The 16,920-nt window shown below is 44.4% G+C and overlaps 1 protein-coding gene across 1 annotated transcript; it reads right to left on the bottom strand.

Moving 5' to 3' along the window:
* Positions 1–1,842: 1,842 nt before the first annotated feature.
* CLRN1 (clarin 1) lies at positions 1,843–12,562 on the bottom strand (the record flags this gene model as incomplete). The annotated part of the gene is made up of 3 exons (XM_082320850.1): positions 1,843–2,108; positions 3,171–3,350; positions 12,310–12,562. 3 exons carry the CDS (start codon positions 12,560–12,562, stop codon positions 1,843–1,845), a joined length of 699 nt encoding a protein of 232 aa, XP_082176976.1.
* Between the last annotated feature and the right edge of the window lie 4,358 nt (positions 12,563–16,920).

Genomic DNA, 16,920 nt, shown 5'->3' with positions numbered 1-16,920 from the left:
CATTAAGAAGATATACTAACATTAAGAAGAATATGCAGATTAATTAAGAATAAAATGATGGGAAAAAATTGAGGGTCGTGGCAACTTGCAGTAGCCCTTACACATTGTTACAATCCAGGAATATATGGTACAGCATGGGGAGGCAGAGCTGCTTTGTGAAAGGGTTTGTGGAGTTGGGGTATATCTCACAAACCTTTTACAAAAAAACCCAGCAATGTTTTGCCATTCGTAGTAGAAGTATAAAAACTGGCACGAATGTCAGAGAGGCATCCTGAAAGTTGCTGGAGCTTGAAGCATATAGTTTTCAGAGGTGAGTCCTAACAGGCACCTGGGCCTGGTTTCCACCACAGGTGACTCGATGGATGCTGGATGGGATTGCTCCTCACCTGCAGCTGTGCGGAAGCAGGCTGCAGTCCTGCAGATAAATGGGCCGCTGGTGCGGTGGCTGTTCCCCCATGCATCTCCTCTTGTGTTTGCTCTGGGTGTTGTCTCCATGTCCTGGAAGGAGCACCTCATCTCCAAGGCACCCACATAATCCCACGGAGGTAGTGTTTTGTGGTATAGTGTTCTTTTGATCTATCAGTATGTAACTGGGCTGGTATAGCTGTACCTAGGTGCTTTAACTGACTTGCAGAAGTTTAAGGGTGCAAGGGCTGATGTGTTTGTCTGTTCTGGCTTCCTGCATGCCTTGAGGTAGAGAACCTCACATATTTCTTCATCAGTCTCTGCTGAGCTGCAGCATGCCTTGTAAGCCTGTCTATTGTGTTATTCCATTACTGCCCTTTACTAAAGGTTTTGATTTTATTTATTTGTATTATCTGATGAGAGAGAGTTTGCAGGGCTATTTTCTGGGCAGGGTTCTTCATGCTTCTGACTGTGAGGCTTTGGGCAGATGCAGTGCAATGTGAAAGGGGCCTGGTTTGCATTCCTGTTGCTTTGCTCTGGGAAATGCTCTTTGCCTTGGTGTGTTGCCAAGGGGTGCTGTTGTTCAGCAGCACCAAGCCAGGCTGCCTACCTCGGGCAAGCAGGAGAGAGTGTTTGGCATCTCCTCTACACCCTGCTTTGCTATGTGTGTCTTTTTAACCAAGATTGTGAAGCCCCCAGCTATAGTGATTGCACAGGGAAATGAGGGCTTTTGGGATTTCAGGGTCAAAGAGTTACAGTTGGGTTTGTTAAAACTAAAAACCCAAAAGAGAGTTTTATGGACAGAAACAATGATGGTGCCATGCATGTGATGCTAGTTTAAAGTGTTAGTGGTGAGTTCAGGTGTCTGGGTTTTGTCCCGCAGGCACTCGCTATAGCGTTGTGTTCCTTCTCGGCACTGTGCTTTTGGGGCAGGGCCTGATGTGTGTTATGAGCAAAGCCCATAGGTTTTCTCTTCTCGTTTGATGCTTGTAGATTTGCTGGGTGTCCTTGTTCTCTGCTGCCCTGACACGATAACAACTGCATCCCTGCCTTCACAAGGGCTAAAGGGTAAAACTGCTGCTGGTGATAGTGTGTGCCTCTATTGCAACCCATTTATTTTACTTTCCAGATGCAGTTTACTGCTATTGATATTTCTAGTTTTCTTCATACCAGCTACTTTTCAAATAACTTTACAGCGGAAAAAAAAGTAAATGTCTTCATAAGGTCTTACTCCAAGAAAGAGAGGGTATTTTGATCTAGATGTTACCAAATAGCATGTCTTCTTTTGTTTACTGCATATGCCATATTGACATTTATTTGAAACTTTCACTTTTTAACTTCTTTAGAGCTAATCATTTACAAGTTAGTACATCTGGTGGTTGTTGGATGCAGTAGTGATGAACCCCTTTGCTCTAAATGTTCTTAAATTATGTAATTCTAATACATCAGGTCAGCTGCTCCAGTGGTTGTCCCTGAATCTTTTGATTTTGAAAAGGGAAATTCAAATCCAGCAAATCTTATCAACAAGGCGTTCAGAAAGTGTACCAGGGAGCAAACCAGGATGATCCAGAATGAATTTGCAAACTGTTCACTGTGAGTCTTGAATGTAAAACTTCCCTCTTTGAAGTTAGCAATTTTCTCTGAAAGGTGATGGATTTTCACTTCTGAAGAGAAGAGAATCATGATGAGGCAACCACAGGAACCTGAAACAGAGGGAGAAATGCTCATCGTCTCAGCAATCCCTGTAGCAAGGCCATCTGATGTACATCACACCCAAATGCCATATTGATAGTGTTATTATGGCTACTGTAACTTAGCTTTTACAGGGATTATTTTTAGAATCCAAGCCAACAGCTATTGAAATTGGTAAGCTTTTTAAATTGAATTTGGCTTAGGACCCATAATATTTAGCACAGCTGCTTTAGTTCCCTGATCCAGCAAAGTATCTGCACTCTTTTTCAGCTTTAAGCTGCTCATTGTCCCATTGAACATAACTGAACTGTCTGCTTAATGTATATGTATGTGAATATCTACTTAAGTTCTTTTTTTAAAGTATGATTGTAATACGTAATACCGGGTACAATAATGGTACATCTTGTCAGCCAAGCCAGCGACACAGAGAATGGGCTTTACCTTCTCTGTAAGCAGCAGAGAGTCAGGGATGGTCCCTTATCCCTGTTGGCGGTATTTTTTCCAGGGACCACTTCTACAGCAAGTTGCTGTCAGTCTCTCCCTCTCCGCTTCTCAATTCCTTCCTTCCTTGAGAAAGTCTTGCTGGTGTAAGTGGTGACCTTGCTTACACAGCTGGAAACCTCCCATCTTAGTGAATACAAGCAGTTGCATCACTGACTTTTTTTGCTTCGGTTCCCCCCTGACTTTTCTCCCCTCTGGTGTGATTTCTGGTTCTGACTGTGTGCTGTGCATCTGTGATGTAACCCCTGCTCTGGGTCCCCAGGGTTTGCGGGCACCATCCCCTTTTTTCTGCCAGCTTACGGAGAAGGCCCAGGAGTGCTGGGGCTGCCTGCACCTGTACCCATCCCACCCTCATGAAGGATTTTGGCATTTTATCTCTTACCTCCAATTTGGAAAGCCCATGTTTTAATACAGCAAAGTCATCTGCCTTTCTGCCTAGCTTTATTTTGCCAGTTTAGAGTCAACGCAGCCACAGTCCCTAATACAGTCTCCTACGCTGATAAATCAGTCATCATAAGTAGCAAACATGGGCAGGCATTAGCCTGACAGGCCAAGGGTGGAGTGGTACTTACATGCGATGAAGCTCCAGAGGTACAACCCGACGGGGCCATGCAGAGTTTCGTAAGGGCTGCCAAAAGCATTGAACATGAAGAAACCTGCTCCCACCAGAGCAAAGACGATCAGTACTGTACAGAAGAGAATGACACTAACATGGATACTTGCAGGGATAATTTTGAGCAAATCTGGAAAAACTAAAAACAAAATGAACAAAACATTATTATACACATTAGGCAAAGTTGTTTTAGAAGTCAGGCCACGGATTTCTTGCTGGTTTGTGATAATTGTTTTAAATTGTGCTGTTCTGAATGAAACTAAAAATGAAAATGAAGTTATTAACTAGAAACAGGTTTTCATGGATGATTGGAGGCAAAAGCATTTTGTGACACTTGGAAGTTGTTACCCCTATCTACAAGAAGGGCTCAAGGGAGGATGCGGGTAATTATAGGCCCATCAGTCTTCAATTGCTGGGAAAGTCATGGAACGGATCCTCCTCGGGGCCATCACGAGTCAAATGAAGCATGTGCTTGGGAAAAGCCAGCATGGCTTCACAAAAGGCAGATCGTGCCTGACAAATCTGGTGGCCTTCTATGATAGTGACCTGCTTGGTTGACATGGGGTGAGTGGTTGACGTTGTCTACTTGGACTTCTCCAAGGCCTTCGATACGGTTCCCCACGGCCTCCTCCTGGAGAAACTGATGCATTATGGCCTGGACAAGTGGTCTGTGCGGTGAGTGAGGAATTGGCTGATGGGCTGCACCCAAAGGGTGGTGGTAAATGGCTCTTTTTCAAACTGGCAACCTGTCACAAGTGGGGTCCCCCAAGGATCAGTATTGGGCCCAATGCTATTCAATATCTTCACAAGTGATCTGGATAATGGGATCAAGTGTAGCCTGATGAATTTCGCAGATGACACCAAATTGAGTGGGGAAGTAGACACTCTGGAAGGGAGAGCCACCCTCCAGGAAGATCTGGATAGGCTGGAAGAGTGGGCTAGCAAGAACCTTATGAAGTTTAACAAAGACAAGTGTAAGGTCTTGCACCTGGGAAAACATAATCCAGGAGTGCAGCTCAGGCTGGGATCCACCTGGCTGGCGAGCAGCTCTGTGGAAAGGGACGTGGGGATCCTGGTGGACAGGAAGCTCAACGTGAGTGAACAGTGTGCTGCTGCGGCCAAGAAGGCCAATAGGATGCTGGGTTGCATCAAAAAGGGCATCACCAGCAGAGATAAAGAAGTCATTATCCCTCTCTACTCAGCGCTTGTCAGGCCACACCTGGAATACTGTGTACAGTTTTGGTCCCCCTTATACAAAAAAAGATGTGGACAGGCTGGAGGGGGTCTAGAGAAGGGCCACCAAGAAGATCAAGGGTCTGGGAAGCCTGCTGTATGAGGATAGGCCGAGAGAGCTGGGTTTGTTCAGCCTTGAGATAAGGAGGCTTAGAGGTGATCTCATCACCATGCACCAGTACTTAAAGGTGAGCTACAAAGAAGATGGAGGCTCCCTTTTTACAAGGAGTCACATGGTGAGGACAAGGGGTAACAGGTACAAGTTATTCCCAGGGAGACTCCAGTTGGACACAAGAGGTAAATTGTTCACAGTGAGAACAGTTAATCATGGGAATAATCTCCCCAGGGAAGTGGTTGACTCTGCTATGCTGGACATGTTTAAGACTCAGCTGGACATGGTGCTGGGCCATCTCGTCTAGATTGTGCTGGAAAGGTTGGAGCAGATGATCCTCGAGGTCCCTTCCAACCTGGTATTCTATGAAGTGTAGACTGGTGAGGAGAGGAAGACCAGCTCCAGGGAAAGCCTCTCCTTCCCTTCTCTTCCTGAGTGTGTTTCCCTACACACGTTACTCCCCCTGCCCTGGCCGTACCCTGTGCGGGATGCAGAATGGCACCTCCGTGGTCCTGGCACCCTTCCCACAGCCATCCCTGCCTGGCATCTGTGCTGGACTCTCCAGGGTGCGACCCCCAGTGCCTCCAGTTCTTTAAGCCCTGGGGTCCTGCTGTGGATCAGCATCCTCAGTGGCTGCTCCCTCAGCCCAGTGTGTTGGCAGGCAGAACAAACTCCTCTCCACCTGTAGGTGCTATTAACGGCAGTGCGAGGTTTTGGGGGTTATTCGTGCCTCAGAAACCAGATCATGCAGAAGCAAGTTGGAGGGTAGCATGCCTACTGTCTGCCAGGGCGGTTTTTGATCCTTAATGTGAACAGCACAGCATATTCTTAGGGGAAAAAAAAATCAGAAGCTGTATTTGAGGAAGCAGGTCCACCTTGCACTGGTCTGTGTGAGGGGTCTGATCTCATGTCCCTCAGCTGGAGGCCTGGCCATCTACTCATCTCTTTTGGAGGTGGGGGACAGCAAATCCAGAAATGGACTCTTTGCCTTTATGCTTATGAGGTCTCACTGAGGGACACAAGATTGGAAATGAAATTATGCTTGCTTGGCTCATTCACTGAATGGAGGGTAATTGATATTTATTTGCTTGCCTGGATTTTGTCAGCTTCTGGGCTTGGTTACAATCGGTGTGTGTCACTCTTACACCTGACCCTGCCTGGAGTGGTCAGCAACTCACATGAAACATGTTTCTCAGACTGGATTGTTCCGGTCAGTAGAGTCTTGTATTTATTTTATTTTCCAAAGCAGAGGTGTAGAGAGGGTCAGGTGAGGATGAGAAGTTCCCGACTCTGTGTCGGTATCCATACCATGTGTGTTGTGTGTCTTGTGGTACCCGGGACAGGGTGAGGTAGCTCCCCGTCCTGAGGGATGCTTTTTCTGGGTCCCCCTCCCAGGGTGGGTGCTGGGGCAGGGGGAGGCTGGGCAGCCCCTGTGGGTGCAGGGGTCCTTCAGGGGTCCCTCTCCCTTGCACCAGCCTTGTGGTTTGGACCGGGTCACAGCCAATGTGTGATGGACAAAGTCCTCAGGAATATTCAAGTCCTGCCGTACAGACAAGCGAGGAGATCACTGGGCAGATGATGTGGAAGGCTCTGGTTAGCCTGGGGCATGTGCTCATTTGTTTGGAGTAGTGTGTGCTGTTTGTTTGTCTGATGTGTCTGAAGTGCACAAATGTTAGGGTTTGACTGCTTTACCTGCTAGGGAAGCAAAGGCAGCTCCTGGCTGGGATGCTATTTCAGAGCAGTGATTCCACCACTTTGATTAATACAAAATATGCCGTGCTGTTTTGCTAAGCTTATACCCAAAGAATTTTGGCTAAAAATATGTGGGTTTTTTCTGAAAACCTTAAGCAATAAATGTGTAAGTCAAAAGGTCCACATTAATTATGAAACAGCAGGAAATCATTAGTGAAGCTGTGGTGCTGACATACTGGCAGGTTAAACGTGTCGTGCACTGCATGTTGCTGGGGGGGGGATTTAAGGCTCCAAGAATGTATGATATCTGGGGAGGATAATGTGTGAAGTTGTTTATAGTATGGAGGCTCCTGTGAAAATCCACCAACAGTTATTGCCAGAGAGACATACAGACACCTAAAAGGATTGGAGGTTTCTTACCTCCTATCCTTTGGCACTTTTCTACTTTTAGAAAATAGAAGAAAATTGGTATTTTGATCAAAAACCTTAAAAATAGGAAAGGGATATATTTCTGTATATACATTAATCTCTTAAACTATTTTAAAAACGAAATATGATACCAAAGAGGGAGAAATTCATAAAGGTTACATCAAAGAGTTGTTTGCAACAAACTCTCTGAATGAAATTTTGAAAGAATAAGCAAATTTTATGATCAAAATTGTTTCCTCTGTATTTCCCCAAGTAAAACACTTAATGGAATGTTTTGTGTCTGGAAGCCCAAGGCCAAAAAGGGAAGATAATAAATCAATGAGAGGAAATGAACAAATCTTAAAACAGAAAAGTGGGGTACCAAGCTAAAATAAGATGGAACAAATAAAATGAGCATGTAGCTGCAAAGCCTGGTGCTGCCCCACGCCAGCTCTCCTCCTGCCAGCGGGTGAAACGCCACTTATTTGCAGCAGAGCTTTGTTCCATGGAGTTGAGAGTAAGAAGGCTGTTGCTTGGTGGGTGTAAGCACTGCGTGTGTTACACGGTTAATGCAGTGCATTCACTATATTCTGTATAATTTCAAGTTTCCAAAAGCTGAAAACTTCAGTATAGCTGCATTTGCCACTGTCATTTGCCCCAGTTGCTGCCTCCTGAGAGCCCACGGAGCAGGCTGGGACCGCAACAGTGGGAAGCGGTACCCAAATGGCGTGTGCAGTTTTGCACTTGGAGTTAATCGTTGCTGCCTGATGGACCGAAGGCTGGGCTGAGTTCCAGCCATGTAACGGCTGGTGTGACTGTGTAGGCAAAAATTTAGGGAATACTTTACTTTAAATATTTTTATGCAGTTTTTTAGCTATTATTTCAAATTGTGATCCTGCTTAGCTAGGCACAAGGGGATAGTCAATCAGACTCATATGAGAGAATAATTTTTAATCATTCATGTTTGTTTGGCAACAACGGGTATTTTAGAAGGAATCATCAAATACACTTAACTGCTCCTGATCCACAGGGGCATGATTAAAGTGGGGGTAATAATGCCTCGGCACTGCCTCGCTGCAGCTGTAACGTGCAGAGAGTAAAAAAGCCTCACATAAATTACTCTACCTTGTAAAATGTTTACCAGCAAACTGTTCTGCAGCTTGCCATGCAGTAAACACAGAGAAGCAGGTAATGTAGTGTCAAGTCAATTTATCTCCCTGACTAAATGAAAGGGAAATTAATGAAGCAAATGTTTGCAAACTATTCTTGAAGCTGTGTTAAATAAATACTACCTTTTGTGTCGTTGATGGCTGGCTGGGAGCAGAGAGGGGCATGCGGTGCCCATGGGGGACCATGGCCCAGGGACCCTCACCGGGCACATGGGGGCACACAGAGCCCTGTGCCCACCATCTGTGATGCTGCACGAGTGCTCGCACCTTCCTTGAGTAACGGAGGAGCTGCCTGCTCCTGGGGACGGCACCGTCCCAGGGCTCTGCTCCACCGGACCCCCTTCCCCGGGGCACCCATGCCAGCCTGGCTCCTGTGCGTGGGGAGCTCCTGGCTGCCAGGTCTAGGCCAGGAACACAACCGCTTGCTGTCTCTGCATGTGCAAGTGCCACACACAGCAAAACTACCTGTTTGCTAAATTTACCTCTTTACCTAATGGAAGAATTTGCCTGCAAAAAGGTTACTTCTGCCAATGGCTACTTATTGTCCAGTTTGGCCACTGATGCTTAGATTCCTTATACCATCCTAGTAAAACACAAAGCATATTTTTGAAACTAGACCTTGTGTTTATTGGACTTTATATTACCTATTTCATATATTTACAAGCATAAGAAGCAGTTGCAGTCTTAGTGTGGTATAAGGTACAATTTTATGGTTGTACCATTCAGGCTAGCCAACAAAAAGGCTGAAGAGTCCCTACCTGTGCAGAATTTCTACAAGGAATAGCATTAGTTCTTGCAACACTACCTCATGTTTTAGGAGAACATGCAAAACTGTGCATTTAATAATACAATTTTGTATTGTTTATTTTAAGAAAACATTACTGCATTGTATTGAATCTTTCCCTTGGTACCTGCATTTACAGTTGTTTGTCATTAAAATTTTATATGCAACATATCAGGAAAAATTAATTTCAGCAGCTATGTTGTCTTGAAAGAAAAACATTCCTTCATTATAATGAATGAAATTGTGTTAGGTATGCATGCCAGTGACCTTTAGAAAATGAACTGCTGACCCAGAAACTGATGAGAATCAGCAAGAGCAAATGAAGCAGAAGGCTTTCCCCAGCCAAACTGGGTTTGCTGGCAGAGCAAATTCATTTTACAATTAAAAGAGATATAGTGGTCAGAAGGGAGCGTTTAATGGGAACAAGCATAGAACTAAATCATTTAGCCTATTTTCTGTGCCTTTTCTCAGACATGCTAAAGTGCACTTCAGCACATTAAAGTATGGATGTGCATACTGTATATGGTTATCCTGCTTTCCGGGACACTCCCGGTGAGTTCCCGAGCGCTGACTCGGATGGGATGGGTCTGCTGCAGCCCCACAGAGTGTGAAGCAGCCTCCTTCGTTAAGTAGTCTCTGAAGTGAACGCTTCCAGTAGAGGCGTATTTTGCTAAGCCACCCAACCATTGTTTCTAACCATAAATCCTCTTAAAGTAAATGTTGCATTTGCTTTTTAATTTAAATAAAAGACGACCTGAGAACAATTTGTGAGGAGGACAGCAGTGTTTCCACTCCTAGCTGTCAGTGAAAGCTCACGGAGGCAAAGCCTGCCCTCCGGAGTGCCATGATCGGTACAACTGGGCTTGTGAAATTATTTAGGCTGTAACTGGGCTATATTTCAGGTATACACAGTGCAAAAGATCATCTCGTAGCATTACTTTTTCAGAGTGCTATATAAAGGATGCCAGTGCAGGCAAATAAGACTGACAAGACAGGCTTGTAATATTGTGAGTGAGACCTATTGAAATATTTTGCTGTTAATGCTTGGCTTGTATGGAAGGAGAACAAAAGGTAAAAGAATGCTCTAATAAGCAAGCTTGGGTTCAGTTTTAGGTCAGTCAAGGCTCTCAGGTTGTGTTTCTGACCCCAGTGCTTCAGCCCTGCTAGCTATGCTACTGCAGGTGATGATCTGCTGTGACTGATGCCCAATGGGCTGGGATGCTGGAAACAAGGCTGCTCTCTCTAGAGAAGGATGCTGCTCCATCATGGGCATGTCAGCAGCCTCACTTCTGAACTTCTGACTTGAGGAGTCTCAGGCATAAGATTAAATCCAGCCTTGATTTCAGATCCTGGGAACTGGCATTAAAGTACATGCTTCAAACCTCATTTTCTCTGTCTGAAAATGAGAACAGTGATATTTACTGATGTTGAGTGAATTACTTTTTCAATGTTTTCTTTATGCAATTCCTGGAAGCCTTGGAGTTCTTTGAGTATGTATGTTAGGCAGTCATATTAAATAAATTAATTTTTAATATTTTCCTGTGCAGTAGGATTCTGCAGCTCTGTAGGAACACTCAAGTTTTATGGGTTTTTTTACCATTCCAAAGTGGGTTGCCTAGCTGTGATTAATTAAAAACTCCACATTGTATTATTTCTGTTCTTTGGTTATGTTTGTTTGTGCTCTGTTGAAATTATACTTATGAATGCAAATTTGGTAAACGTTTGGATAGGAAGGCTTGGTTACATGAGATTTCTGTGAGCATGGATAGAAAGTATATGGCTATAGTGAAAGCAAACTCTGTAACCCCGGAGTACTTTTGGTTGAAAATGCTCTGCAGCACTTGCACACATCCCCAGAGCTTACCTGTATGTAGCATTGTGAGATATTTAAAAATACATGATGATTCATATTATTAAATTGTCACAAACTAGCTGCGCATTTGTATTCTCTCTTGTACCTGTAATATTAATTCACACTGCCCACAAAATTAAAATTCTTTTCAAACTATTGCTAAATGACCCTAGCAGTATGTTAAAATATTTCAGCCATAACAAGATGAAATGTATAGATGGGAGCCTGAATGTAAGGCACATCAATGCAATGGTTTAAAAGTATCTAAGTAACAAATATGTGGAAAGAAAATGATTAGAAAGCGAAGCCTATGGGCATCTCGGCTGTGGCTTCCCTGACATGGGTGCTGTCTGTTGTGGCTGGGTCTAGTCCTGCCTTGTGCACTGAGCTGATACGGACTAGAGAGGGATGCCCTGCTTCTTGCTGCATGCCGAGGTTGCTGTGGGCAACCTTTCCATAACTTCACTTGCACCAAATTGGCCACTGATTTATTCTGCTGCTGCTGCTCTCCCTGCCCGTGGAGTCCCTGTGGGTGGCTGGTGCGAGCCCTGGGGCTGCTCAGCTGGGCTCCATCCCACAGCTGGGAGGTGTGGGAATTGGGGTGCGCACCCGGCCAGGGCCTGTGTGAGGCTGCCGTGGGGGATGGCCCTGGCCTCGGGCTGCAGCTGCATCTTGTCCTCATCTTATAGCAGTTTAGCTCTGCCTCGCAGCTCTGTCACTGTAATGAACTTGCACAAATGTCAGTCACAGAGCTGCTGATTGCTAGTGGCTTTGTCAGCTGTGGTTCATAAAAATTTCACCTGCAGCAGAAAACTAATTCATTGGGATTTAGTAGACCCCTCTGAAAATTCACCCCAGCCTATATCTGGCAGGGTGGAATACCTGCGTGCTGTGATGGCAAACAAAGAAATCAAGAGGAGAACTTCAGCTGTATAAATAGACTAGTGATGGAATTTAATTAGAGATGGCAAATCTTAATTTAATTTGGTCTGCTGCTTTGGAAAAATATTATATACTAAATAATTTCTGATGCCTAATCTGGTAACCTTACTTTGCCTTAAATGACTCATGTAAGCAATTTACCAGTGCTGTTTTAGCAGAATGTTTCTAAACTGTGTTTTGTAATAACTTCAGGTGGCACATTGTACACATAACAAATGGCTGTTTGTTATTAGCTGTTTAATGTGCTGCTATATACAAACTGCGTGTTCACTTGATCATTTTATTGATCCTATCCTTGAAGATAAATAGGTTATGAATATTACATGCAAAGCAAAACCATTGCTAACAGTCTTTTGATAAAATTCTGTATGTCAGATACCAAGTTCAACTTGCAGATCAACTGACTGAACGTCAGCTAGCATCAACCAGCCGTTCTTCCAGTTAATGCAGCAGATTGCTAACTTTTTGGCTGCTTTGTTTCTCATCAGCCAAACGTATCTATGCCCCAGCTCTTTCATGAGATTTCTGCTAGTTTAGTTCATTCTTTCATGATGGCACAGAGGACGTAACATTGACACACAGACACACACACAGAGGAAGATGATAGAGGTTAATTGAAAAACAAAAATATTATTTTTCTAAAGTAATAGTATAAATCTTTTGAAATGTAGATATCTGTGTAACTGAAATATAGATTGTTGAAAATATTAGCGTGGCTTTACTAGTATCAGAAAATAAGTTATTTGAACCTGAAGATCAGAATGCTAACGGTAGCATTTCCTTTAGAATATTTCATGCTTGTTGGGCTCTGTGTATGAGCAAGGGGACGCTGGGGCAGCTAGCTCCCAGCTCCCCTAGCCGTCAGCAGTGCAGTGTTAAATAATTCAAATGCCATTTGTTACTCACATGAAAACTGGAAAGGTCTCCCCCCGAGCCCGCACTGTCTCACACGCTCGCCATAGAAAAGCCCATACTGGATTTCGCCAATGAACTTCTCCAGCTCCTGGCCAGTGGCATTGACGAGCAGGGCTCCTGTCTTGCAGAGTATCGTCCCCTTAACCCACAGCTGCGTGCCGACGGCTGCCGCGGTCCCCAGCGCACAAGCAAAGCTCAGTACCCCAGCTATGCAAAAGATAACTTTCTTCTGCTGGGCTGGCATGGTGGTGTGCAAAGTCCCCTGAGCAACACAGCTTTCAGCAAGGCAGTGGCAAGGTCTTCATCAGCATGGCAAACAGCCGCACTCCCCGGACAGAGCCCCGGGCACCCAGCCAGCCCTGCTCGCGGTGGGAGCCCTCTCCTTAGAGAGCTTCAGCAGCAAACCTCCATGAGGCACATTTTTCCTGAAAGATGCTGTAAAGGTTTTCCTTCCCCATCCCCTTCTGTATAGCTCCAGCTTGCACACTAATGTATTAAATAAGCTGGAAAACAGAGCAGTTTGTGGAGTGTTTCAGTGCATCCTCTGTCACTTGATAACAAGGGTTTAAGATGACAGAAGGAGCCTCTCTGTAATTTGATGAGTGCTCTGCTCTTCCCAGCCCCCTGTCTGATTGGGCAAGCAGGGGACTTCAGAAGTAGGCTTGGCTGTTGTGTCTGATTATCTGCCTTCCAAAAAAGGAAGTTTTCAGGGGGTTTTATTTTTTAGGTTTTCCTCTAAAGCTAGCAATGCTGAGCTGCTCTGTTCTTTTTTATTTTTTTGGGTGGGGGGATGTTTTTCTTTGTTGCTCCTAATGCAACGGCACAGGTAACACAGAACCCCTGCTTAGCCAGGCAGCCCCCTCTGCAGTATTTGGTTGCATTTGGGCACTGCTTTTCCCTGGCAAGGCGTTCCCTGGCAAGGGCAGCATGTCTGTTATCTATTGTATTGTTTTGGCTGCCGTGTGTAGGATGCTCAGACAAACATTTCAGTTCAGGTTTCAAATACACACAAATACATTTTCTCTGACTTCTTTACAGAAGACCTAGTCTACCCCAGGGCCCAGTGGCATGCCAGCTCCCTGTGGTTCGTGCAGGAGAGACACCGCTGGGCTCCTGCTGCCACCAGGGACCTGCCTTGCTCTTCATGCAAGCCAAAGTCATGGGCACGAAATAACCCATCCTGTGGAGTGTGGCTAACTTGGGGCCTTGGCTAGGACTAGAAGCATGGCCGTCTGCATTGCTCTGCTGACTGCCAGTGACTTCAGCAAACACAGGGTTTGGGTTTTTTTCCTGACCAGAACAACTCAAAGTGGTTTGTTAACTGGATGCACATCTATTGCAGGAATACTCTTCAGGTGGTTTGAGTATCATATCAGTTAGGCTTAAAGCCTGAGTCTAGTTTAACTACATAAGTTTTAAGATAACCTTGGAATTAAAATGAAGCAAGGCTGTGTATGGACAAATGATTTTTTTTTTTAAGCTAATGCTTAAATAAAGCTGTGGTTCACGCTGTGATCATCCCATGTAACCAAAAGATGGCACACTGCTGTGTCACTGGGTTCCATTACCACTGAGCTTACACTGCACACAGTGCTGAATACATACAGGTTTGGGAAAACGCTTATTTTGAAAGATGGTTTTGAATACTTTGTGAGCAGAATGCATTTATCATTCCCAAAAGAGGGACTGTAATATTTCATATGATTACCACCAGCACAATAGCAGTGAAAGGAACAGGCTTGAACATATGCATACAAAAGTGACTATGTCCTAGGAAGAATCTGACAGGCAAAAAAATTTAATTGCATTTATCTGTTTTGGTGACTGTTTTTTTTTAAGACTCAGCTTTCTGATAGTCTTTTCATATGGAGCAATAGTTTATGCCATGGAAAATCACGTCATTTTTCTGAATGAGCTAAGATGTTTCAGAATCCCTGAGAAAGGTGGAGGTGGTGATATGGGAGCAGGCAGCAGCGAGGGGGCTTTGCCCCGCAGCATTTGGCTGTACCTTGCAATAGGCTAGGCGGTGGCTGGTGGCGTGACGATAGCGGAGATGAGACTGGGCTGGAGATAACACTGTGCGTAGACAAGCTAGAAATCAGAGTGAAGAATTGTCCTGGAGTTTGCCCTGGAGTAACTTTTTCTTGGAACATCCATTATCAGCTATGGATCCTGACCACATTTGGTTGAAAACAATTCAGTTAATATGTGCCTTGGCAGACAGTGCAAGTCCCTTTCTAACTCCAGCTGTGAATTCTGCAGAGAACACTAAGGAGGCACCTGACAGGGTCTGTTTATGCTTGCACAGTAACACAATGTTGCTTTCTGGGTGTTAAAATAATATTTCCTGGTACCTGGGGTACTGTGTTTATCAAACAAGTATAGGGGAAAAAAAAAAAACCTCACACTCTCTGATGTTAAAGACTGGCAGTTTTAGAAAAGAAGGTCTCCTTCAATGAACTTTTGACAGTTTTTTGTAACATTTTCCCTTTTCTAAAGCATGTGAAGCAAATAATGCGTTATTTACTGAATGGATAATTATTGGGTTATTTATTAATGGATAATTAACTGAAAAAGTGAAGCTAAGGTATCTGATGATCGCAGAAAATATTTTATTGCAAATGCTGTGTGCTCCACCACAACAAATACTGCTTTGAGTCTATGACAAGAGCAAAGAAGATGCACCAAAAAGGGAAAAAAAATATTTGTTTCTTCCCTCAGAAGCACTAGGTTCCCCACTTTCTGATAATATCACATTAGAAGAAAGACCTAGGTGAGTCACTGTTCAAGGACAAGCTTAAAAACCAAATAGAAGTAGCCAAGGAATATTGTAAAATCGCTGCTGTGACTGTGATAATACTTAATTCCTGGCCTGAGCTTTGGGATGCTCCTTTCGTGAGCAGTGCATCGTGCAGCACTGTGAGCTGTTTCACAGCCTGTGTTGCATTCCCAGGTCTTGCCTGATAGTCCCAGCCTGTTCGCTGCAGAAGAGCCGCCTTCTTTAGCTTACTCGTCATGCTCAAGTCCTTTCTCCCATCCCATATGTCCAAGATGTTACTAAATCTGTTACTGTTTTTCCCTGCAATATTGGAAATGACTGCCCTTCTCCATGCTGGCTCAGACAGGCTCTGGAGGCCCTGGTTGTCCCCATTGCTGCCGTAGCCCCTCTCCTGCATGCCAGCTGCTTGGGGCTTTGCCGTTGGCGAGGAGGCACGCTGCTCCTCCCTGCCTTCTGCCCTGTGTCAGGTTTCTGCTCCTTCGTCCCATGTCCCTGCAGAGCAACACTGCACCCTGGGACCTCTCCCCGAATGCTGGCCGGTTGCTGCTCCCTCTTTCTCCTGATCTTTGCTGCCAGCTTTTCTGCGAGCAGATTGCTGATGGAATGTTTTTGTTCCTGACCCCCTAAATGCCCATTTCTCCCTTCAGGCCTGCATACAAGGAAAAAGATGAAGGAAAGACTGTTGTTGTTTAGCTTACTAAAAAAAAAAAATTAGGGTGAGGCTATATTATCAGAAAATCTTGACTGTTTGGTTACTGAGCTATATAGGGGTCTTATCTCTTATGCTGTACTTGTACAGTGGCATAATGACAGTCTCAGCAGGCTTTTCCACCCATGCCACTACCCTGCAGAGGGCTTGGTGCTCTTCCTCCCCATCTAACATGGTGTTATCTGCTCCTGTGTAGCTGCTCCTGAAAAGGGCTGATTTTTAAATTGTCATTGATGTATTTTCTCTCAACCACTAAGTTGTTTTAAAAACCCCTAAATTTAAAGAACTAGACTATAATACTTCTCAACCCAAGTCACTGGCATGTTGCATGATGATTAACTAATTAATTTCACTTTTCATTGTCAGTATAACATGATGTTGCGTGAGTACTAGTGGTGATGTATAAAATGCTGCCATCCATGTGACTTCGGCCGCAACTGCAGATGCTCAGCTCCTCCTTCAGTCGGTCCCCAGAGTGAGCAGCACTACCTACCATTCCAGTTCACTGACAGCATTTACCAACTGGTGTGGGTCAACAGTGCATGAGGTGAACAACCACTGTGAAAAATGCACTGACCTAGATATTTTGGATGGGAGCAAATGCCCATGAAGTGAGGAGTGGAAAAGAACCACCTTGTTTTTTTTCTCCCACAGATGCCTAAACCCCAGTTTAATGATACTTAAGGGTAAATATGCTATGTGAGGTATAGATGAAGAACGATGGCTTGTATACATGAACCTGGAAAGCAGTAATGGCATACCACTTCTTACAGAGATTGAAATGTCCTGTGCTAACTTGATCTTCAGCAATCATCGTTGCAGTCAAATGGACACTTTATTTTTAATTTTATCAATTACATTTATCCTATGGTAAGGACAGAGTAGAAAAACATTTTATGACCTCCAAAACTGTCACTAAGTTTTGTAAGAGATTTGGATTTTATAACTCTTATGGATGAAACCTTCTGTATATCCACAATCATGTAATGACTCGTGATACGTGTAGAACTGATGCTGATTACATTCTGTTCTTTTCCACTGTGTCACAACTGCTGTAGAGTTGATATCAATTTACCAGAAAGGCCATCCTCGGTTGTAGAAATGTTCAGGATGA

This window comes from Platalea leucorodia (assembly GCF_965183815.1).
Source record: "Platalea leucorodia genome assembly, chromosome: 8".
Lineage (NCBI taxonomy): Eukaryota > Metazoa > Chordata > Aves > Pelecaniformes > Threskiornithidae > Platalea > Platalea leucorodia.
Note: the sequence above shows the minus strand (reverse complement) of the source record. Positions and strands in the feature narration are given on the sequence as shown.